Source organism: Pelobates fuscus, chromosome 2 (genome assembly GCF_036172605.1).
Source record: "Pelobates fuscus isolate aPelFus1 chromosome 2, aPelFus1.pri, whole genome shotgun sequence".
NCBI lineage: Eukaryota > Metazoa > Chordata > Amphibia > Anura > Pelobatidae > Pelobates > Pelobates fuscus.
In genome coordinates, this window is record NC_086318.1 from 156,466,564 (window position 1) to 156,492,166 (window position 25,603).

The window sequence follows — 25,603 nt, forward strand, 5'->3', positions numbered from 1 at the left end:
ATCACAGATGGAGCCTACGATGCTCTCCTACAGAATGCATAATGTGAACATGTGGCCACTCACATGAATATAGCAAATACAGATGTTTTCCCTTTTTCGTATTTAGCTAAAGAGTTGGGATGTCACCAATTGGCTACACTCCGCTTATTATTATTTATTACTTTTCAAAATACACAAATAATCCACTGTGTCAATTTGTAAAACCTCTAGTAAGTACATTTTGTATAGTTCCTAGGAGAAAAGAAGCATTTACAGCCCTGCTGGTGATTATTAAGTTTATTTATTTAGTCACCAAATACAGTGGTAATGGTAATAATGTACAATGAGTCATTCTCAGAATGGCACAGCATCGCCTTATTAGAATCAGAAAATGAATATATTATTAGTACTGTTAATATTATTGTTGAATCTTAAGTCCATGCAGAGGATTTAAGAAGCTTTTCAAAAAAGAAAAGTACAAAATTAAAAACACAACTATTACGTCCCATAAAGAGGCGGTAAACAGCTGTTATCTCACATTTAGAGACCGCATGGATTCCTGACACCAGCGATGGTAAAATTGCAGTATATTTCCATGACACAAATATCGCATCTTGCTTAGAACATTTGTTCCTCACAGGTCACCAGCAATTCTAGATAGAGCATGGAGGAGCCACCACCAGGGCATGTGATACGTATGCATCTTAACTTCAAGTAAACCTTAATCCACCCCACCTTTTACCCTCCTCCCATGAGCGAATCCAAGGAGAAGGAATGCTATAAATATTTCTACATGTGAAAATGCTGGTGATATCTATGCAATCTGATTAGAAAAGACATAGACATTCTATAAAGAAATACAATGTTTATGTATGAACACCTGTGTTTGCATATGTATGTGTGTGTGTGTACATGGACATATACACACCCAGGCGTACACACAGATGGACACTCGTGCCCACATACATATATCATACAGCCAAGCACTGAAAAATGCATATAAAAAATATACAGTATTTTGTTGTATGTTTAAAAGTATAGAATGTGAAGCAAAGCAATGATGCAAGGGAACACAATAATAATGTGCAAATATCACATATCTATTGTACTGGAAACATTATAGAAAATTAGTCTGATATGTAGTGTATATAATATATGTACACAAATAATTTTTTGTGTGTGGTTTTTTTTTTATGTGCATAATCTTTGCAGCCTATTTCTACATATCTACTCAAAATAAAGCCAGCACATAACATATTTATATATCGTAGAGAAGCATCTACAGCAGTGCATATACACATATACTATACTGTGCCAGGCAATAGTATGGTGAAAGGCTTATGAGTTGTAATAAAGAGTAATGTGTCCCATGAAAAAAGCAGCTTATCACTGTGTATTGAATACCCAGTGCAGACAGCATGATATGGTGGCAAGTGTGTCATTAGCAACAATAAGATCTTGCATGTTAATAACAAGTGGTATAAGCATGTTCTAGAAACCCCTGGTGATGGCGCCTCCTTATGACTGCCATTCAGCCAGTTTACACTTATTCTGCACCAGGAAATGGCTGCATCTCTGATGTGATGTTGCACAGTCACCAGCATGTATCAGAATTTATATTAATAACAAAGATCTGTTTATAAAAAATACAAATGTAAAGGGTCCTCTTCAAAAGGAACGTGCAGGGAAAGGGGGACGGGGGTGGAATCCGGGACGAATTCGGAAGCTCATGCAAGAGATGGTGCAAATAAAGTCTTTATCTTGCTTGGGTTTGGACAGCAAAGGGATGGCCTGTGTCTGCTCTACTCCCTCCAGCTGCTCCGCTTCCGACCTGCTGGTATCTTGAATGTGAAGGACAAGATGAGACAGGTTGGGATGGGCCCAGTCTGTTATTGTTCTGAAGCTGAGGAGATGCTGGTATAGTAGGGTGGGTGGGCATAGGATTATTAAGAAAAATTCAAAGTGTGCGTGTGTCTAATTATTTTATATATATAATATATATATATATATATATAATATATATATATATATATAATATATATATAACGTGTGTGTATATTTTTAGTTAGAATAAAGGAGGGAAGATAGACCAATTGTCTACTTGTCTAAAGATTACTACTGACTAGACACAGAACATTGTCCAAATAAAGTGCATAACTAGCAACCTATAGCCCCCTGGGGTACATTAAGAGGCAGGAGGAGGAGGCAGCACCTGGCAAGGTTTGGAGTTGGTAGACACAAACTCCTTGGTGCTCAAGTCTACAAGCACCTTCTTGGCACACAGGTATATGCTGAGAAGATCAGCAACCACTACTTTCTGGGGTTGGCTTTAACATGGGCTGAAACATATCACTGCCCCACAGCCCAGAATGAAGAACAGTGACAAGGGATAAATGATGGTGCTGAAATGGACAACTCCACTTTGGAGGTCATTAACCGGGACTTAGTGGAGTGATGAACCGGATGGCACCGACAGGAGACCTGCAAAGGTTCTGGATCAAGGTGGAGGGTGGAGATTTGCCAGCAGCCTCAAAGCCTTTTCTTCTTCTCCATGTCCACAAACATGCACAGCCAAAAGTGCTTACAAATCGGGGAGGATAGTGAGCATTGGAGAGCAAACATATCCACCTTATACTCCGGAGGGAGACTTGTCCGACACCCCCTTCAGCACCTCGTCTATTCTGTCATCTTCAATAACCACTGAGAAGAGGGAGAGACATGATGTTGGGATCAGGAGACCAAATCAGTGACTACGTGTACAAGTTAATTGGGGGAAATTAGGAGTGAATTTGGCAAGTGAAATGGTGAGAATGAGGGGTGTGTAGAAGGAGCAAGTCTGGGGCAAAATTCTAAATGTGAAGGAATCAGCAGTAGCATTGGTTTCCATGGTGATCACTCCCCATTTAGAACCTTGATCAAGACTTAGATTTTATATATATATATATATATATGTATGAAGTAATAAATATAGAGAGATAATAGTGTGCATAATGCAATACACATTAAACAGACACAATATGTTTCCTAAAATGAACACACATTGCTTCACTTAGTTATTGAAATTATGCTGACGATTCATCACAGACACCAAGACCCTGGACAAACAGGATACAGAATGCGTAGTGATTTCTACACTCCATCTTCTAATAAACATACAATGTGTCTGTGTCTTGGTAGATCTGTATTTCTAATCCTGCTGCAAGATGCGCAGACACTGGCATGACACTGCACACTGCTACCCCTGCATTGAAATTCCATCACAGCCGATTCCAACACTGCACTGGCCAGATCTCCACATCAGCACCCTGGACAGCTCCAGCACGTTGCCATGCAGTGCGACCCCAGGACCAGGACCCTATACAACCCCAGCACCATGGACAGATCCAGTGCATGTGAATGCCTTATCCCGTGTGCAAATTATGTTTAGAGTAAGGAGCACACAGATAGGGACTGGGATAGTGCTCAGGATTACTTGGACCTATGAGTGTGTTGTGTTTTTCCCCTTAAAGTGCTACATGGCTACATGGCATGGCTGGTATATGTATACAAAAGCCACATGTATGTATACACTAGTGTGTGAATATATCCATCACAGTGTGCCTCTGTGTACTAATATAATGTTGGTGTTATGTATACAGTACGGTTCTGGTCAAAGTTGTAAAAGTGAAACAATCACCATGGAAACCAGTGGAATGTTCCTGCTGAGTGTTCCACGGTTAGAACTTTGACACTGAATTGTTCTGTATACATAATCACCATGTATATGCTTATCAGTAGAGATATTATCTGTAACGTGCATCTATTCCTATGACGAATGTATTATCCATCAGCAACTGTTAACATGGAGGGGGGAGTTAATAATAATAATAATAATAATAATAAGCACCATATGTAGATCCATGCTTGTCCATGTAATAATTTATATGGTGTACTTTCACAAAAGTACTAATGTATGTAGAGGTAAGAACCTAATTGATGAATGCATTGATACTTCTATGCACGTGTCTTTGTTTATATTAATGTTTATCTAGATACTCTGTGTTCTAAATATGGTACTTGCTCAACTACACACACATGTCCACGTATGTACATTGGTTTCAATAGCACCTAAAATTAATAAGTATATGTTATGCATATTTTACTAAATGCCTGTGCTTGTTTTATTCGGTGTGTTTATAGTCTCACCTAATCTTTTCATATAACTATTAATTTAAACACTTAGATGGGCATGTTTACGTGGGTAGACATTTATTAAAACATTAAATCATGTGGGGAAATTAAATATACGACTGCATTGGTGTGTCATGGTACATGTTCATTTAAATGTCCGGGAATCTGGTGTACTTGGTGTACTAGTGAGGCTGGCTTGGTCACCTATACTAAGGCAATTATATATCAGATATATTTATATATTTATAATTCTATAACTATATATATATATTTATTATTATTATTATTTTTTTTAATCTGAGCGATTAAATAAAAACCATATATATAAATTCATACAGAAAGAGAGATAATAAAATATGTATGTTTGTATATATTTATGTATATATATATATATATATATATATATATATATATATACACGTGTGTATGTGTGTGTTACCATTATATTGAGCTATAATTGCAGTCATGTTAGCACATGAATATCCCTACCACATGCCTGTGTATTTATATGGCTTGATTTCGGTGTTTGTCTGAAAACCACCGCATTTTGTTTTGAAAACCGAGCTAAGTGTATAGAGCATATCTGGTCTACTGTCACATCATTTTACCACCTGTAAACATGCACAGTTCCGTTTTGTGCTATTTTGGTGTTGTTTATATCTGTGTCGCCCGACTATATGTAGCTGTGGAGCTATACCTATGCAGCTAAAAATCTAACCATACACCACTTTGCACCCATCTCATAATACATTACTATTGGCTGTCTACCATTATAGTGAGCCCTCTACTCTCTGTTAATAAAACTGAGCTATCTATCGGGATACTAGAGTTTACCAATATACAGCTCTGAATGAAATGGATGAATCTGTTAACATTACCCACTGATATGACACAGACAATAGGTGGATTGCTACACCATAACAAAGGGCAGCCTGCAAGCTCACACCCCCAACATGGCAAAACGCTAGATGGGAATATATGGTTACACAAGAAGGCAATATATGGATGAATGTCAGATTTAAACTAAAGAGAAAGAATAGAAGGAAAGGTAGAGATTAGAGATAAGAAGATGGTGGGAAAACAGGTGGAGAAGATTGGCAGTGTGGTTATGAATGAAAGGGGGCTGCTCGGAGACCTGGAGATTTAAATGGCGAGGGAGCAAACAGGGATGCAGATATGGTAGGGGGAGAAGATTGGGAGGTGGAGAGAGACAGGTGCAGAATAGAGGGTGACAAGTGGGGTGAAAAGGGGTTATACATACACACACAGTATGGGAGAGGGTATGGAAGGTCCATAAGGAAAATGAGAACTGAAGATATTGGGGTGTTTAAGAATAGATGTACTGAAATGGGGATACAGAGCCCTGTAGGAGCATTGTGGGTGGGTGGGCATGCTGCACAGACCCCCTATATGAAAAATCCCCAGTCTCCTCACCTCTTTTAGCTCGCCCAATCTGCCCCAGTTTCGGAGGTCTTTTCTGCTGGTTCCCCCCAAAGAAGGAGCTGGTGTCCTGGAGGCGACAGCTGAACGATATTTGCCCCACCTCTGTGTCGGAGCCATAGTGGCCCATCTTATCCTCGCTGTAGGGCAGGATCTCAGACATGGCTAGCAGCACCAGGACTAGGAAATCCTTCAGGGTGGGCTGGGAGGTTCAGGGAATCCTGGGGCAGAGAGCAACAGAGCGTGGGCAATGGGTAATGGGGGACAGAGCAACAGTAGTTGGGCAGGCTGGGGTATGTGGGATTTTTGGGGGCAGCAGACGGTGGGCAGTGGGGGAGGGGGTTATGGGCTCGATATGTCCTGCGGTAGGTGATCACAATGTCCCGCTCTAAATTTCATGCACTGTGTGCACCCGGGGGTCCCGCGGTCCCTGGTGGGGGTCTTGAAGTGGTCAAAGAAGGGGGGTGGGGATCCAGTGGGGGAGCAGCAGTTCGGGGTATCCGGGCTTCCTGCTTCTTTGGAGGTGTCTGAGGAGAAACTGGAGAAATTCTACATCATAAAGAGAAGCGGTGGCCGAATGACGTCATGAGAGGAGGGGGTGCTGTGACGTCAGCAGGCGAGTGCGGAATAACAATGACACTGCAGCAAAACAAGGAATCAAGTTCACGGGAAGCAGCCCAGGCGAAGAGGAGCTGGCGGGCGGGGAGGAAGGGGACACCCAGTTACCGTGCCAGGGGAGTATCCTAAAGAGGAGAGGACACGCGTGGGGCAGGGGGAGCTCCCTGGGAGGAGAGGCGACCCACAGAGAGGGTCCTGCAGTGTGGGAGCTAGGGATGGAGAGAGGGGGAGGGATAGCAAGACTATATTTCACGATATCACATACTAGAGGTAGTAGGGGGAACATATTTGGCTATTCTGCTATTTTGGCGAATGTTTCCTAAGATGCTCAGCCATATAGCTAGCTGAGTGTTATTGGACACTGGTATTCAACACTATGAGTGCCAAATGTTTACTAGTAACCATCACTTTGATGTTCTGAGGTTCTTACTATGCTTGATCAGAGCTCATTTATAATCGAATACACAAAATTATGCACATAAAATATGTAAAGAAATGTGTGGCCAATTTTTAGAAAGAAGAATTCTGGGGCAATGTTCTAAAAGTGGAGCAACCAGCAGGGGCATTCCATTGGTTTCCATGGCAACTGCTTCAATATTACAGCGTAGGTACCACAATACACATAGCCCTTATATAGGCCTTCATGTAAAATTTCTAATTAAACATTAATATATTTCAAAAGTTATCTTCACTCTATATACACAGACTACAGGAATGTCTGCACTCATACTTTGCTGTGTGAGACATGGTACACTAATAGCCAATTGTAGATTATGCTAGTTTTAGTGTACCTATAATCTTAATTTTATTAATGACAGGAGGCTTCATATTTGCTTAAGTCTCTCTTTACTAGAACTCCACAGCAGCACAGAAAAACAACCAATCAGAAAAAAGTTAGGTACTATAAAACTCCCCTACCCATGCATCATTTCCTCTTTCAAGCTGCGACAAAAAACAGAATAAAAGGCAGAGAACATCATGGGGAAGAAGCGAAGTCCTAGATACAACGAATACAAGGATGTCCACCATCCGAGAAGAGCTGTCAAACCAGATAACGTTGATGGACTGTAAACTGAAACGAAAGAAAAAAGCAGAATCGAACAGGTTGATTATCCAAAGAAATGTACTCTGAATAAACATGTAGGTACCCAATATAGCAACCAAATTCATCTTAACATGTAGATATCCCAACCCTACTATGAAAAACAGAGATAAGAAACAAGTGACAGGTAGCAGAGACAACAAGCAGAGTTGCATACGTACCTGATTAATCTAAACTATAAAATTAAACAAGGGAGGGATAAGAATGGGTGGGAAATACTCGCCTCCTGTCATTAATAAAATTAAGATTATAGGTACACTAAAGCTAGCATAATCTACAATTTTATAACATGACAGGAGGCTTCGTATTTGCTGTTTCAACGCTCAGATCACCAATCCAACGCTGTTTGTGTCGCTGGTACCTATTCCAGGAGATAGCAGAGTAATCCTAATTGTACTTACCAACTGCGATAAACGACAGTAGACGGATCAATGAAGATGTCAGCCGACGAAGCATCTCAAACACGGAAAAAACACCATCCGCTGATAGATCCATTGAACTTGGTGTTGCGACCTGCTTCCTAGCGGTCGGGACATGAGCTTGCAAGCTGACCTATCAGCTATTTTCTTGTAGTTGTAAAATATCGAAGGACGTTTGCGGACGTAGGGCCGCGAGAAGAAACTGCCATCATGTCTCAACTCTTGATCTGTAGGGTGGTTCCTCCGATCGTGTCAGGGTCATCTGGCGACGCGGCCTTGCAGGTAGATCCCCAATCACAAGGAATGCGTCTAAGTCCACCACCAAATCGCAATATAACCGAGTAGGATCTTTCGTTCTCTCCTGGCTTATCTGGTGAGATGTCTCATCCAAGAATAAATCTGTAATGCAGGCGAGAGTGTGGTCAAACTAGCCGTATCCTAAGTGATTCCGATATTCCAAATGGACTGTGTAATCCTCGGACTCTGTAGAGAAAAGATTCCAAAAGGACGTCCATTCATGGTTCAGAACTGAACTCGTGTGGAGGAACAGTGGTCGACTATTTTCTGGAGTAGTGAATCCCAGAAATATTCAAAGGGATGGAAAGTGCAAACTGGAGTGCAGATTTCCATCCAGATATGTCCTCGTCTAAGAGTGAAAGGTGTCTGTGTAGGAGTCGGGGTACCCCAGGTACCCTCACAAAATCTCGTAGGTCTCCTCGACGGTAGTTGAAAAGTAGGTTAGCGCGAATCAAAAAACAAAATGGCTCCCGCGAGGGGTAAATAGCTAATAGATGGAGGACCCACCATCTCCGAACCCTGTTCACCAAGTATGCATTCCGAGGAGATGGGACAGTCCTGTCCCCTTATCCCAAGATCGTAATGACCGGGGAACTCAAGACAACCGGGATGTCCGGTCTTACCATGTGAACCATGCGTACGGTTACCTTCAGACTGGATAACAGGCCTTCCTTAATCTAGGTACCTGAGCAAGGCAGTGTCCGTTTGCTCCATGAAGGTTTCCGTAACTCCTGTCATCTTGATATGGGAGAAACTGTCCGCGTGGTTGGTCCGCAATAGTCTGGATATCCAAAACAGAAAGCAGTTCTCCGATTTATATGGTGCAGAATATACCAAAACCTGCACTCTCGTAATACCTGAGGACCATCCGTTAGGTACACACACTCCTGGAGATGGTACGGCTAAGTGGTCCGGACCCAGTAGAGCCATTACAGGAGATAGAATAGAGGGATCCAGTCTAAAATGTATACCTTGCATGACTAGGCAGTCCTCTATAACGAAATCAGTAGCACGGACGTCAGATCTAATTGAATGCAGGAGGGACGCCCCTCTATGTAGTCATCGATGTCTTGCACAGGTACAAGCCTGTGTGATGAGCAAATGGCCGGCACTGTAGAGTGTCGAGTGTATGAGAGAGCCGCGCTCTCTACCAATGTGATCGATTAACGTGATAGCGACCGGCTGATAGCCTGAGCGGGCCGCGCCCGTTAATAACCAAACAGTAGAGTCTACATCCGTGACCGGTTCTCTCTATGAGAATGTGTCCTCCAAACATGTCCTCTGTATCCAGCTCAGTATCCGGCCGAAGTTGAGGGAAGGCTGCACCCTCTAATAACAAATCAGTGTCCGGTCCTGTATCTGAGAGGGGTTCGCTCTCTGTTCCTGAAAATAAAGTATTCTCGGATCGAGATGATGGAGGGCCGCACCCTCCTGTGGTCCAAACTAGAGTCCCTAGAGACTCAGGGTGACCAATTGCAGGGTACACCAAATACTAATATCAGCATAAGGCTGATGGCAATCTACGGAAAAAAACACAATGAAAAAAACTACCAACTGACCGCCCGGATCCCGTGCACGCGCGCGGGCTCCAGGATGACCGTTGGTAGCCTGAGGAAAGCTGGAGACGTTCTCCACAATCCACGAGCACCCGGGAGGTCAGAGGAGGTCAAGTCAGGCCTCTCGACGACCCGAGCAAAAGGAAAAGGAAGTCACAAACACGAAAAATAACGTAGATAAGAGAAAAATACGTAAATTCTATTTCAGATAGAAGGCAAATAGCAGGCCGGAAGGTAAGACAGGTAAGCCCCACTGAACAGAGCCAGAAGCTAACCTAACGCAGGAAATAACTACCGATACCTCTAAGTATACCGGGAAGCAGATACGGAGGTAGATGTTAAAGACAAGGAAAACACTGCGTTCTCCTGTAGGTGTCTGAGCACCGATCCTTGCCTGTGCGAAGTTCTTGGAGATGTATGACCGGGGTCCTCATAAGAAACCCTGCCCTTCAGGCATGAGTTTTAGGGCCTTCACCCTACCCACCATATTCAGATGGCCGTACACTGGTGTCCTCTTGGATAGTATGGCAATGGTGCTTGTCTGGACACCTGCCTATTTCCATGTCACTGGTGGGCACTGGCATTTCCTCAGTGATATTCCCCCAGGCCTGCGGCCTAAAAGGGGGTTCGGCACCAATAGAGCAGGCCCGTCAGAAGGGCACAGGCCCAGCAGGCCAAACAAATGGACACAGGATAGTTGGCCAAGCAAATAGGCACGGACATAGCAGGCCATTCAGATAGGCACCGACATAGTAGGCCAAACAATGGGGCACCGACATAGCAGGCCGTTTAAATGGGCACAGACATAGCAGGCCGTCTTAATAGGCACAGGCATAGCAGGCCGTTTAAATGGGCACAGACATAGCAGGCCGTTTAAATGGGCACAGACATAGCAGGCCGTTCTTATGGGCACAGACATAGCAGGCCATTCTTATGGGCACAGACATAGCAGGCCGTTCTTATGGGCACAGACATAGCAGGCCGTTCTAATGGGCAAAGACATAGCAGGCCGTTCATATGGGCACAGACATAGCAGGCCAATCAATGGGGTACAGACATAGCAGGCCAATCCTGGGTTGTATATTATATCATATGAGTATCTGTTATTTATATAGCGCCACCCAATTCCGCAGCGCTTTACCATGGTCTTGGATGAGTAATGGGGACCTCTGAGCTTGGGTAGAGTTCCCCAAAAATTTGTAGATCCTCAGAGCACCCTGACATAGGGCCCCCAGACATCATCCCTTTTAGACAGCGTAATGCCGTGTGAATAACTTGAACCGGGACTGGCAGTCCCTGAATGCCCAGCAGGCAAAAAGCGGTATCCCAGCTGTATTGGTATAAGCGGAAGTTGTTTCAGCGATTACCATGTCCACGAAAGTAAGATACATTGAGCGATACTCTCCTTAAACTGTGAATTGGAATGCACATGCTCACACAGATCTGTTTGATGTTTCCATCATTAATATAGATACCATCATCATATCTGAAAATATTGTATAGTATCAGTGCAGACTGGTCCCCCATACCAGTTTGAGCCAGATCCAGGTCTGTTAGCTTTATATATATATACCATGGACAGCGAATACCTACCAGGGCACTCTCCTCTGAGACCCCCTAGCTGGATCCGAAAACATATATACTGTGAAGCACATGAATCCCAGTTCATAATACCTGTAACTCACACAGCAATCCGTGATCTACACTGTCAGCGTGATATACACACACACACACACACATATCTACACATATATACAAATACATACACCCACACATACATACACCTGGATATAGAAAACTCATGGTAAAATTGTCACTATAATGTCCCTTGTAGAAGGTGCCAGCTCATAGCTGTATTCAGTCACCTAATGAAAAAAACTGACATGCAGCAGTTAAAAAACTGAGCTGGTGGAGGCAGACCTCCAACGAGTAATGCACCGACGGGGGAGGGGCCGCGATCGGTCGCACTCTCTCCTGGTCGGACTCTCCCCCGCCCGGTCGGACACACGCGGTCCGCGGGCAGAGGCGGCCGCGGCCACGTGGGGAAGAAGATCCGGCCGCTGGGTACTCGTGTGCGCACGCGAGTACCCCCGTGACCGGAAAGCCACATGGGACCGCCGGAGATGAACTCCGCGGTCCCGGAGCTCGTGGGTCGAAGGAGGCAGGAGTAGTCAGCCTCCTGAAGCCCCCGAGCGGCACGCACACCGTCAGGCAAAGGCGGAATGCGCTTAACCGAGAAAAACAGGCATACACAAGAAATGGGAAACGGACAGGGGGTGGGCACAAGTCTAAGGAAAAGACAGCAAGGACCCCAAAGCCCCCACAAATATACACAAATAAAGGAAAATACAGTGAAAGCCTGAAGTTACAGGCACTAAGAAAAATCCCACAAAGATATATAACACAGCATATTGGAATAAAATCCCACAAGGGCATAAACAGTATAGAATACATAATAATAAAATCTAACAAGGGTAAAATAAATAACTGAATATAAGATTAAATCCCACAAGGGCAATCTATAATATAGAAAATAAAATTCTGAAAATAAGAATAAACCCCAAAGCCACCCACGAATATTAGCAGGAGGCAGTGGTACTCTGACCTGTACTGTCTGCGGAGCAGCAAAGAAAGAGGAAATGATGCATGGGGAGGGGAGTTTTATAGTACCTAACTTTTTTCTGATTGGTTGTTTTTCTGTGCTGCTGTGGAGTTCCAGTAAAGAGAGACTTAAGCAAATATGAAGCCTCCTGTCATGTTATAAAATGTATTTAGATAATAGGATGTGACTATTATAGATTATGGTTATTGGGTAATATTTATTATGCTGGATTTTGGAGTAAAGGCAGTAATTAGTAAGATAATACCTCTAAAGGTGAACCATTTATTATTATTATTATTATTATTATTATTAATAATGTTGCCCGAAAATATGTTACAGCACCGTACAGTCATACAATGTTGAAGTACAGGAAGACTAATTGACAAATTAAAATGTTGACAGATTCAAGAGTGATTATGTAAGGTAAAAAAAGGGTTAATAGCTCTGTAGTTGACTGAAAAAATGTGGGATATACCTAAACTCACATTGTTTCAAACACAACTACACATCAATATATCACCTCACTTTATACTAGCAATGTTGATAAAGATGTATCTCCCTTTTAATATTACTATGTGATTCCAAGCACAATTGTGTACTGAACAATGTTCTAACCAATGTTAGATAGTGCTGAGAATTAATTGGGGAATTTCACATTTTACCATTATGATTTAAATAAAAAAAATCACAGTGATTGAAATGTTTTATTGAATGGAGCCCTCCCAAAAATGTCACCTTCATTAATCTGGAAATAACAAGTATATATGTATAATATAAAAATTAATCAGAATTGTTGTCCACATGTTGCTAAATTCACATGCCATTTAACTAGCTACAAATAGGATTTTAAATGTTTTTGTTTTTCCCAGCATTAGCCTTGGGCACATCTGTGAAGACCAATTGTGCAGTATCTAGGAGGTTTTTAGTTTTACCATGAATGATTTATGCCATCTGCATAACTTTCTAGCTCCTTTACAGTTCCTTGGTCTTGTAGCGGCTTCTCTGAATAATGCTCTCCTTATCTGGTTGTATAGTTTTGGTAGAAAGCATCTTTCAGCATAGCCACTCTTGTATTAGATATTTAAATTGTTTTAAATAATTTAATGGTACCATGAGGCATGTTCCAACTGTGAGGTAATTTTTCTAATTACGGAATACTTATTAGGTCTTCTCCACAACTTCATCCTGGACCCTTTTTTGATATTACCATGGTCCTCATGATGCTGTTTATTTAGCACAACCAGAACGCAAGATTTGTAAGTACAATGGTAAAAAGCACCAATAAAATCCAGTTTAATTCCAGATGGGACAAAATAGAAACATGGGAGTGAATACTTATGCAGTACACTGTTTATGTTACATGAAACACTTAGCCTATAGTTATAAACTAACTGTTCTGCATATGAAGAGTCAGCATTCATCTTTACATTTGGCTTGATACAAAGCTACAAAATAGCTGAAGCTTTGTACATCTGATTTAAGAAGCTTGGATATTGTGCTTTCATGCCAAAATAATAACCGACCAAGCTCTGTGTCAGGTCCCTCTTTAAGAATGGGCTCTGCATGCTTAACAGTTATTTGCAGTTGTTATGCTTGGCTTGATGGATGACATAACTGTGTGAAAATCAATTACCAGAGATATGTAAGATGTGAAACAAAGATGGACAACATGAATTAGTCCAGCAACAGCTGGCGAGCCACAGGCTAGCTAGTGCTCGCATAATGACAGCAGCCAATAGTTAAATATGTTACTTTATAGTTAAACCTGAGCTTCGTCTTGATGTCTGTTCATCATATATTGTGTGCCATGGGTGCCTTTGTTTTAGTTCTCATCTGCTCCAGTAGTAAAGTATTCATTCTGTGTCCTCGGGTGTATTCCAGTTTTCTCTTACCCTAGTTTTGATCCTTTCCACCTCTACCCAATACCTTTACTATACCATCAATTAACAATTTTTACTTACTTTTTACTTTTAAAATGTTCGTGTTCCTCAAAACAGCAACATAATCCTCACCTTTTCATTCTTTGTAAATATGTTGTCAACTGTTTTCACCTAGCCAGTTTCTCCTATTCTGTATTAACAGCATATTTAAGTAAAAACAAAGTATAGGGATCCCAAGAACTTTCAGTATTGGCTTAAGAGCGCATGATTGGTCTCCCTCATTTGGAGGGTACAATAAATGCTAGGAGCAAGTTGTCACGAAGCCCTGGCCTCCACTGTGATAACATGGTATTTAATAAACTTTTTTGCAAATATTACTAGTAATAATAATAATTTAAACATTTCAATACATTATCCAACATAGTCAAGTAACACCTTTGTGTTCTGTCCAAAGTCAGGCTTTCCCTGTCTGCTAGAGGGTACCACTCACTTTTTGTCATGCAGAATGGACAGTTAGTGTCTTGATAATGTCCACCATTTTAATTGATGTATCTTTTTTATTAGAAATTTAAAAAAAAAAATGGGACAAGTACACCAAGAAGAGATCATACAGTGGCAAAATGTCACCCAGAATCAATATAATTTTCAACACATTAGCCAAATTTAAGCATTTCATAAGATGGAAACCCCTTCCTATATTCTACAAGAACAGTGTACAAAATTGAGTAATAAAACAAAATACAGGTATAAATAAGGCAGTGTTTTTGTTAAGGAACTACATAAGCATTGTGATAAAGTGAAGGCAGAGAGGCCTTCTAACCCCAGGGGAAGTACGTGTAGTTTTTGTGTTGCACAACACAAAGCTTTGTTTAGTTATGGGCCCCTGGGGTGGAGCATTTGGAGAGAAGGGTGGGCCAATGCTCCACTCCACAGTTTAGTGGTTTTCTTGGGAGACAAAGATCCAGGCCGGGGTTTTTTGGACTGTCTCCAACCCACTGCTCAGCTGCAGATAATCAGCTGTAGCAGTGGGAATAAACCACTCCCTGCTAGGCAGGTACAGGGGGATTGCTGGCTTCCTCTAAGGAAGCAGGGAGGAGAGAGGCTGTTCTCTCCAGTGAGAGTCAAGGAGATCAGGCACTGGGAGTGCTGGCTTGGAGCACTGGGAGTGCTGAAAGGGAAGCAGTCAAGGCTGGCTTGGAGCACTGGGAGTGCAGAAAGTGAAGCAGTCAAGGCTGGCTTGGAGCACTGGAGTGCTGAGAGTGGTCAAAGACTCTAGGTTGGTGAAACCAATATTGTTTTGTTTAGTGTAACCCCTGAGAGATAGGGAACCTGATATTAGTTAGTGCTCAGACGAGCTAGGTTTTTGTTTAAAGGGATTTATGTTTTCATTTACTGCTGTTTCCTGTGTGGATTTACAATAAAGTTGCCTGAATTACATGAAAATAAAAGGACTGTGCATGTTTTTGCCCTAGAGGACCGTGCTATCTACAGACAAAGATCACAATATGGTGGAGAATGCAGGCAACCACGTAAGCCTGAGGGTAGGAGTCAGTTAAAGCTCAACATGGAGGATGTTATCAAGGCTCTGATCCAGTCCACCTCTGTGCAACAGGAGACTAACAGGAGAGCTGCAGAAAACAGTGCAGCCCTGCAGCAACTGGTGCTGGCCCAGGCAGAGGGTGCTAAAATCCTGGCCAAAACACAAATGGAGTGCACTGAGTCCTTGGTGAAACACCTTGTTGTGACACAAGCGGAGATGTTTAAAGTAGCCCGTGAGGAGCAGCAAAAAGTCACCCAGGGGCTACAACAGGAAATTCAAGCTATCTCTGGAAAATTGAATGGAGACCCTGATGGAGGATACCAGGGTCAGCCAAAGGCGATTCGGGCGAGCCACTATCTTCAGAAAATGACCACATCCGATGATGTTGAGGCGTACCTTCTGGCATTTGAGCGCACTGCTGAGAGAGAGGGTGAAAAGGCAGCTGGATCATCCAAGGACCAAAAAGCAAAAGAAGGAAAGTTACTAAAGAGTCCAGCAAAGCTAAAGGAAAAAGTGGAATTGTCAAGAGGCAATGATGGTGACACTGATGACATGCACCAAAGTAAGAGAGAGCAGAAGAATCAGAAGGGAGAACAAGACAAACTGATAACTGAAGTTGACAAGTGTTTATATGAGAATCAAAACATTGCAGCTTCACGTGAAAGCCTCAAACTTGCTCTGAGTGACATCACAACAGATGAAGTCTTAGAAAAAGAGTTGGAAACAAAAACATTTTCAAGCTCAGAAACTGAATCTTGCATGTTTCAAGAGAAAGCTGAAAAGACTAAAGCATGCAGAAACATCCTAAAGAAAACTGCAAAGATGAGAAAAAGATGTATGCAAGGCCGAGTGTTGGTGGTAAGAAAAAAACACCCAGAAGGCGTAAGTAAAGCTAGTGTATACAGCCAGGGAAAGAAACATGAAGCAGAAGCCGCTGATGTACACCCAAGTGAACAAGTTAAAACCATGAAAAGCAGACTGACTTGGAGAGTCAGAGAAGACAACAGCAAAGGAGCTGAGCTTAATAGAGAGAAGCAAGGCACCCCAGTTGAGTATAACAATGCGGTGCACTGTTTAGTAGCCGAGGCTACCCAAGAATGTCGACCAGCTGTTGAACAGTTGGGCAGAGAAGTAGTGGCAAAACAAAGTCACAATAAGAAAGGCAATGTAGCCGCTTCTGATCTAAGCCAAGAGAGAGCGACTGTTACAGAACCATGCTGTGATGAAAAAATGGGCACTTCCGCAGCTAAGCCAAACCAAGGCGAAAATTATATAGTAGATGACATTGGCGTAGCAGGACAAAATAATTCAGAGACACCTGGTATTGCTACAAAGACTTTAAATGATTGTCCGGGAGCCGTAGAACTGGATCTGCTGGCAAAGGCTACTGCTACAAGGCCTGGGCGCACTGACTACCTGGAACAGCTGCCAGATTCTGGGAACACAGCCATGGAATTAAAGGCGGAGCTCGGAATGCCTGACTGGCTGTTTGATACCGGGGCTGTCATGACCCAGCGAGAGGCCATGACTGTGTCTCTGCACACCCCCGAGGGAGCAGGGACACCGCCAGGCAGCCCAGAGGAAAGCTTTGCTGACATTGAGAGGTGGCCACTCAAGGCCGAGCAAGCAGAGGATACCCCTGGGAAGGAAACCAGGCAAAGGAAAGATGAGCTAAGCTGGGAGTCTGGGCCTCCGGCAGAAGAACAGCGCTCCATACCAGGCCAGGCCGAGCATGATGGGATGGAGCTGAGATCCAAGGCTGCATTCATGCAGGAGGAAGTTGCTCTAGACAGCCTCCATGGCCAACCCTCTGAGGATATAAAGAGGAGACCTGCAGCATTAACTGTAGAACGCAAGGAAGGTTCCCAGGGATTCACAGAACAGATGGGGGATATTGTGAAGCCCTTCATGGAGGGACCTGTTCCAGTGGAGGATGAGCTGGTGACAGAAACCGGTCTTGAAGACGTTGAGACCCTGGAAAATTCAGCTCATGAAGGAGAAACAAGGGTTAGGCCAAAGAAAACCGCCAAGAAGCGAGTAAGCCGGCGTAGCATCTTTGAGATCTATGAACCCAGTGAACTGGAGAGTAGCCACCTTACTGACCAAGACAATGAGATCCGGACTACCGACCTGCCAGAGAGGTTTCAGCTCCGTTCCATACCTGTTAAACCGGCTGAAGATGATGAGCTTGAAGAAGAAGCTGACTGGATATATAGAAATGCTTTTGCAACACCAACAATATCTCTACAGGAAAGCACGGACTACCTGGAACATGGACAAGTTGGAGCCACCTTCAGCAGGAAGGGTCCAAGCACTATACAGAAGATCAGAGAGGCCCTAAATTTCATGAGGAATCAGCATTTTGGGGTCCCCTTTATTGCATTCTACAGAAAAGAATATGTGGAACCAGAACTTAAAATTAATGACTTGTGGCTTGTGTGGCAGTGGGATGAAAAGTGGACCCAGCTGAAGATTCGAAAGCAGAGTCTTATCCGCCTTTTCCAGAAGATGCAGGCTTACCAATATGACCAAATATCTGCAGACCCTGACAAGCCTTTAGCTGATATAAAAAGGCTAATTACACGCCAAGCCTTTGTAAAGTTTGCGCTTGAAAGTTACTCCGACGTTGAGAGATTATCAAATCAGAAGCTGCGGATGTGGAAGCAGATGATGATGATTGAGAGGAACTTGGCTGCTAAGGAGCCACACTGTATTGATCTTCAGCCTAGATCCGCTAACAACCATATTAGCGGGGAAACTGGAAAGAAAGGACAAAACCTGATATTGAGCATGGGACAATATAAATATGATGGTAGAGTGTACCCAAAAGTCCCATTATGGCTACGAGACCAGACTGAGAAAAAGCTCAGATGCTTCAACTGCCACCTGCAAGGACATATTACATATAACAGTCCTAAGAGTGAAGAGACAATACAATGTGACATAGTATTAAGGGCTCTGCATAGGATTTTATTGACCTGCTTATAGATGTGTATGGTGACTGGTGGTGGTGTTACAGCACAGTTAAAAGTGGTGATGGTGGAAGGGAATTGTGCACAAGCACTAATTGATTCAGGGAGCAGGGGTTCTTTGAAAAGTGTTCTGCTTCAGCCAGAGAAATGTGATATAAGACAAATGTTTAATATTGTGTACACATGGTGACACCCACACATACCCCAAGGCAGAGGTAGAGTTTGTCACTGAGGTTGTAAATGTTAAATGCCCTGTAGTACATGCAGCTCAAACGCAAGAGCGTATAAGTAAGGCCAGGTATCTGAGTACCTTGGACCTGGTCATAAGGTATTGGCAGGTTCACCTGACAGAGAAAGCAAAGGGAAGGACAGCGTTTTCTACTCCCAAGGGGTTATGGCAACATAAAGTACTGCCATTTAGGTTGCATAGTGCACTAGCCCCCTTTCCGCATATAAATAGGATACTTTGGCCCCACAGAGAGAATGCAGCTGCCTACCTTGGTGGTGTGGCGATTCACAGGGTGGACTTGGAAGCACACCTGATGAAGGTCCAGTTAGTTGTGCATAATGTAAGGGCTGCCGGTGTGACCGCTAACAAGTGTTATCTAGGATTTGAGGAAGCTAACTATTTGGGTTATCCACTTGGGTGGAGGTTCCTTAAACTACAAGGGAGCAAGGTAGCAGCCATCAACAATAGGCCACTTCCTGTAACTGAGGAGCAAGTCAGGGCTGGTACAGCCCTAGGTGACGTGAATGTTCACGGTTTGTGTTCTAAGGCCGCTCGACCCAATGGGTCTGAGCTGGGGGGGAGGATATGTGATAAAGTGAAGGCAGAGAGACCTTCTAACCCCAGGGGAAGTACATGTAGTTTTTGTGTTGCACAACACAAAGCTTTGTTTAGTTATGGGCCCCTGGGGTGGAGCATTTGGAGAGAAGGGTGGGCCAATGCTCCACTCCACAGTTTAGTGGTTTTCTTGGGAGACAAAGATCCAGGCCAGGGTTTTTTGGACTGTCTCCAACCCACTGCTCAGCTGCAGATAATCAGCAGTGGGAATAAACCACTCCCTGCTAGGCAGGTACAGGGGGATTGCTGGCTTCCTCTCAGGAAGCAGGGAGGAGAGAGGCTGTTCTCTCCAGTGAGAGTCAAGGAGACCAGGCACTGGGAGTGCTGGCTTGGAGCACTGGGAGTGCTGTCTTGGAGCACTGGGAGTGCTGAAAGGGAAGCAGTCAAGGCTGGCTTGGAGCACTGGGAGTGCAGAAAGTGAAGCAGTCAAGGCTGGCTTGGAGCACTGGAGTGCTGAGAGTGGACAAAGACTCTAGGTTGGTGAAACCAATATTGTTTTGTTTAGTGTAACCCCTGAGAGATAGGGAACCTGATATTAGTTAGTGCTCAGACGAGCTAGGTTTTTGTTTAAAGGGATTTATGTTTTCATTTACTGCTGTTTCCTGTGTGGATTTACAATAAAGTTGCCTGAATTACATGAAAATAAAAGGACTGTGCATGTTTTTGCCCTAGAGGACCGTGCTATCTACAGACAAAGATCGAAGCATGTAATCCTTTATGCCTCACTGAATAAAGTTCAAGTTTCATTGAAGAAGGTTTTCCACTCCTCCTGTTTTTCCCAGGGCTGGACAACAAAGCAACTGAGCATCCAGACGATTTTGGCCAACAGCGATTCTATAAAGAGTCCTAGTTTTTCCTGAGGCTTCAATTCCAGCCTCAGAGGTGCACCTGAGGTTCTGGTGCTGGATGTGCACAATTCTTTACAGATGGCAGGTGGGTCCACTGTGTTCACATAATGTTTCTTCCCTACCCATAGCAGGTCAGATCAGTCCCATTCAGGCTGCACCGCCTCCACCCTTAAGAGCCAATCGCGAGCAGACCATCCTCTTCAACAAGGAGGCTCGGTCACAGTGGCTAAAGGTCTCTATTGAGCCAGCCACATCCCGAGGGAGTTACCTCTGCAATATCTTTCTGGTGAAGAAGTTTGATCTGGACTTCATAGCAAGGGATAAGACTAGGATATAACATATTACCAGACCTTAGAATGGCCAGACTAAACGTCAGACAGAGATAAAGAACTAGCCAGAGTCAGGTACACAGCAACCAGTCAGATGGGCAAACAGGACAGGACAGGGTTAAAGATAAACTCAGATTCAGGAACAAAGCCAAGATCAATACCAGAATAAACACAATAGATCAAGGAACGCACAAAGGGTACTGAAACAGAAACCATGATAGGACAATGTGGATAGGGCTAGGGAAGTTTAAATATCCTTTAACTAACATTTGATTGGCAATCATCCGGGCTCGCAGGCCCACATTGTTGATGGACACGCAGGTCCCTTGTAGTATTCAGTCTGTGGAAATGTATTAGGGATGTAACAATGAGACTAGCAGTTCTCTTTAAGCATAATAGTTTTAGAAGACAAAAATATAGTCAGTTCGCACATTGGGGGAGTGCCATAATCTATGCGAGCATAGTGGTCTGCAGGCCCAGACTATTAATGGTTCACTGGTACTTATCCACCTCAGTTAGCCATCGTGAGGGCTTATCTCCCCTAGGTTATGTCTCGCACTCAGCTATAGTAGCATTTCAGCCCTTAGGCCTCACTATTCCCAGCTCTGTGAGTGCGTTAAGTTTCACGGCTGCCCATTAATTTTTTGCTTACTGCCTGGAGGCCAGGACTCTCTCCCTCCCATTGATGCTAATATTAATTTCCGCTTTCATCTACTCTGTTGCGAGTGAAGGGTTTCTACCTCTATCGTTTGCATTGGCTAAGTTAATTGTGGTATCGTATGTCCTTGTGGCGGAGCCTGTGTTTTGCCTAGTCACCTTATCATCTCCTTTATGTTGTCGTTACTTTTAGTATCGAAAGTTGTGTATTAGACTTCCGTAGTTGTAGTGTACGTGGTGTGAATTGTGTGAAATTAGAGAGGTGTGTGCTTGTGTGAGGGTTAGTTGTATCTGCGGTATGTGTGTCAGGTCCCCAACCATTCTCCCTGTTTCCGGATTGTAAAATGATGCGTGTCTCTCAATGCATGAGGGACGGGAATCGTCTCGGGTCGCAATAATGCAGGGTGTGTTTCATCCATTCAGGAATGGTGAGCTACCTATCATGTGGTCTGCCCATTCAACCCCGTTCCCCGGTCCCCCTGGCCCAGGCATCCGACAGCAGAGAAGGTGAGGATGGGAAGAGGGTGCAGAGCAGTGTAGGAAGGTATAGTAAGGGGGTATGAAGTATGACCTGTGTTAAGTGGGGCACGTACCCGCCGTTGCCCCTTCTGTGGGCCTGGCAGCGTCCCCATCCTGCCTGTATCGGGTTATGTATAAGAACCAGGGTAGCTACATCTCTGCGTGTCTGGATCCTCGTCCTGTCAGGGAGGCGTGTAGTTCTTCCGCTTCTTGAATGTCCTCCACTATGCGGATCCATTCTTTTTTAGTAGGTACTGTACTTGTTTTCCAGTGTACTGGTATGGTAGCATTGGCCGCGTTTAACAGATGGTGTAGTATTGATTTTTTGTATATCGGGATTGGTTGCGTCGAGATGTGAGACCAATTTTGCATTCCAGTCCAGTATGTCCCCAGGATAATTGTCACTGTTTCCTTGATCATCTCCCAGTACGGGGCTATGTCCCTACATTCCCACCAGATGTGTAGTAGTGTGCCTCTTTCAGCCTGGCATCTCCAGCATATCGGGGGAACAGATGGGAAGATCCAATGCAGCAGTGTTGGTGTTCTATACCAGAAGGAGAGAACTTATAATTCTACCCTGGTAATATGAGCTCATGGAGCTCTTATGTTGCCATAATAAAGCAGTATCCTATTGCGGGGTTGTGAGTGTCCTCCCTAATTGATCCTCCCATTGTTATCGGAAAGTGTTTGCAATTGTCATGCTGCCTATTACTAGGTTTTGATAGAGTACAGAGATTGCGTGTTCTAATGGAGCACCTCGGTCGCAAAGGTCTTCAAATCATGTAAGGTCTCTGTGCAGGCGTTCTTTGTGAGGCATCATATCGTAATAATGTTTCAGTTGTATGTATCTGAGTAGAGTGAGGGGAGTCTGCGGTTCACCCTCCATCATTGAAGCCAGGTCCCGTAATCTTCCGTCCCCTAGGGCCTTACGTATAGGGATGTATTTCCCAGTGCTCGAGATGGGCCTCCTCCGATGGCCTAGTTTTGTGTAAGCAGAATCATTGGACTGAGCATGGGTGAAACATGATTCTGATCTCTCAGTGACCGCCAGCTATGTAGCGTCTGTAGGACCATCCCCTCAGTATGATATTGAGCCAGAGTCCCCATATCTCCCCCCCGGATCTTCGCATCCAGCGTTGGACCGTAGGAATCCTCACTTGTACCTTTAGCTTTGGGGTATCCGAATTTAAATTTCCAAGGCCTAAATAATCTCATTTTTGGGATATATAATTTATCCTTAATGTTCTCAAGAACTAGCCTGTCAATGATTTTTTTTGTCGTTACGGCCATTGGTGTATCCTGGTTTTGTGCTGCCCTAGGCGGCTTTTTTTGCCGCCCCCTGGAAAATGCCGCACAAGGCAAATAAATGCCTTGTTTACCTCGCGGCTAAAACGTCCCTGGTTACGGCAATTTTTTTGTGAAATTTACCTTGCTTTTGTGCCTAGTTTCCTTCCTTTGGGTGTCTAATGTTCACATTCTGGATGTTGACAATGTCTCTTTGCTATTTCTAGAAGGACCAGGGTTAATTCGGCTTCTTTTATCCGTTTTTTCGGGATGAGCCTCTTTTGTGTGTGGTTATGTGTCTTTCTCAATATTTGTCAGTGTCATTGCATTCCGCGAGTGGTATAAAAAAGATAAAAGAATGAGACATCCCTCAAACCCTTTAAAACAAGACAAATAAAAACAATAGTAAAAAAGGCTGCACCACAGTCAATAATATAGGATAAAAGTATGCAAAGTCCGATAAAAAGAAAGTCCAACTTGTGTGTCCTTATGAACGGTCTTTAGTGCAATGGTGATGTCTTCTAATACTGTAGTTGTTCCACTCTATATAGAAGATAAAAGAGAGGGACAACCAATAGTGCAATATGTAATATTCAAATTTGGACGTGCAAGAAATAATGGTAGAAAACTCACATTTGCCAGAGCTTATATCCAGCTCTAGAGTAAAGCGCATACAGCGGTATAATCCCCGCTTATGGGATATAAATTGGGTCCCTCTCCATCACTGGTGTCCAATTCTCGGGAAAAAAGAGACAGCCGATAGTGCTCACTGTATAACAGTGGCAATAAAATTAATAAAAAATGTACTTACAAATGGAGAGCAGACCGACTGCTCTGTGATGTCAGCTTGGGTGGATTGATCCCCACCTAGGATTTCTTTAAGTACAGGAAACTTCCAAGGGTTTTTTTCAAGGTTTTTAAAACCAATCAAAATAAAAAATAAATAAAATAATAAAAAGCCTGGGTAAAAAAAAGTTATGTGTCTATAAAAAAAGATAATTGGCACAAACAAATGACCAAAATACTTTAATATATATAAAAATACACAATATTTAAATATCCATAACGCGTTTCGTCAACAGACTTTATCAAATGGAATAACATGCAATACCTGGCTAGTAAGTGTTATATAGGAGAACAACTAATTGAAATATTGGCGCCCAAAATTGGTCCATCCAATCAGTATAAAGAACAGATTTGTAAAATTAAAATTCATAAATAACTAGATAAAAGGATAGTTTATAGTACCATGGCATATTTCTAATGTATATAAATCAAAAATGAGGGTGGGAAAGTGTAATTATAAGCGTTTTAAAATGGTCACGTGACTTTCGTCACTTCCGCGTTTCGGAAGTTTAGCCGCAATGGCGCATGGGAAATGTAGTTTTAATGGCCGTGAATGGCGGCCGTGCAAATAGTATGAGAAGAAGAACATATAACATTAATGGGACCATAGTGTGGAATATAAATACATAGAAGATGGCCTTTTTAAGAGAAGCAGTTAAAATACATAAAATAATGTAATATTAACAGTAAAAAACAAAACAAAACAAAAAACAGTAAAAAAGAAAGTAGAAGGAAAAGAAAAACTGGATGGCAAATAGTATATAAGTAAATAGTATAACTGGCAATAAAAATAAATAAATAAACATAGGTGAATAATGTCATTAAATAAAAGGACAATAAAAAACATAAAAATGAATATAAAACATGGTGATTTAAAGGTACAGGCATAATTTCTCATTGTTATAAAAAAAAAATGTGTAAATCAAAGTCTGCATTAAGACCATGGGGTATAAGGGTCTGAAGTTTATACACCCATTCCATCTCTGTTTTTCCAAGTAACTTTTTTATATCTCCTCCACGCCAAGAGGTAGAACATTTTTCTATACCAGTGCATTTTAGTAGGTGTGGGTTTTTTGCAATAAAAAGCCTTTTTTACTATTGTTTTCATTGCATTCCGCGTCTGTAAGGCAACTTCTCATTTCCCTCTCTCTGTCGGGAAGCTTCAGCCACTCTCGTAAGGTGGATCCAGAGACATATTTCCCTGGCAGGTATCTCTCCTTCCTTTGGGGTACATGATGCTGCTGCTTCCAGCCCTTTTTCAGCGTAGACTTCTTTAGTAGACATTTTACATTTGGTTGGCTGTGTTAATTTGTTTTGTTTTGATAATTTTTTAGTATATTATATATACTAGTATACTATTTACACTGTATTTCTGCTGCTTTGGTATCAGTATTATCATCATATAATACATGGTTCTTGCCCGCACATTTGCAGCCTTCATTAATGGTCTGGATTTTTGCATGAGCTCTCCATTTTCTTTTTGTGGGACTATTATGTTCTGTCTTTGAGCCTCAAAGAAAGAGGAGTTGGTTTAATGGGGGTGTGGCAATATGATCATTCTGTTTTTTGTTTTTGGTTATTTTTTACATTACATCACTTTGCTGTTATTGGAAGATGGGAAAAGAAAGTAATGCAAAATATTCACCTCCTGTCATTATTAAAATTCGGATTTTCAGAAACTACGACTGTGACAGACTATCT

The 25,603-nt window shown here is 42.9% G+C and overlaps 1 protein-coding gene across 1 annotated transcript; it reads right to left on the reverse strand.

Annotated features, from left to right (window-relative positions):
* Positions 1-2,019: 2,019 nt before the first annotated feature.
* CAMK2N2 (calcium/calmodulin dependent protein kinase II inhibitor 2) lies at positions 2,020-6,391 on the reverse strand. Its single transcript, XM_063441110.1, has 2 exons — positions 5,584-6,391; positions 2,020-2,679 (listed from the first exon to the last, which is right to left on the reverse strand). The coding sequence occupies exons 1-2, from the start codon at positions 5,750-5,752 to the stop codon at positions 2,609-2,611; spliced, it is 240 nt and encodes a 79-aa protein (XP_063297180.1). The 5' UTR covers positions 5,753-6,391; the 3' UTR covers positions 2,020-2,608.
* Between the last annotated feature and the right edge of the window lie 19,212 nt (positions 6,392-25,603).

Excerpts from the sequence above, each read along its gene's own strand:
- CAMK2N2 (XM_063441110.1), bottom strand. The coding sequence starts at position 5,752 with ATGTCTGAGATCCTGCCCTACAGCGAGGATAAGATGGGCCACTATGGC. Across the intron at positions 2,680-5,583 it reads GATTGGGCGAGCTAAAAGAG|TGGTTATTGAAGATGACAGA; the intron begins GTGAGGAGACTG and ends CCCTCTTCTCAG.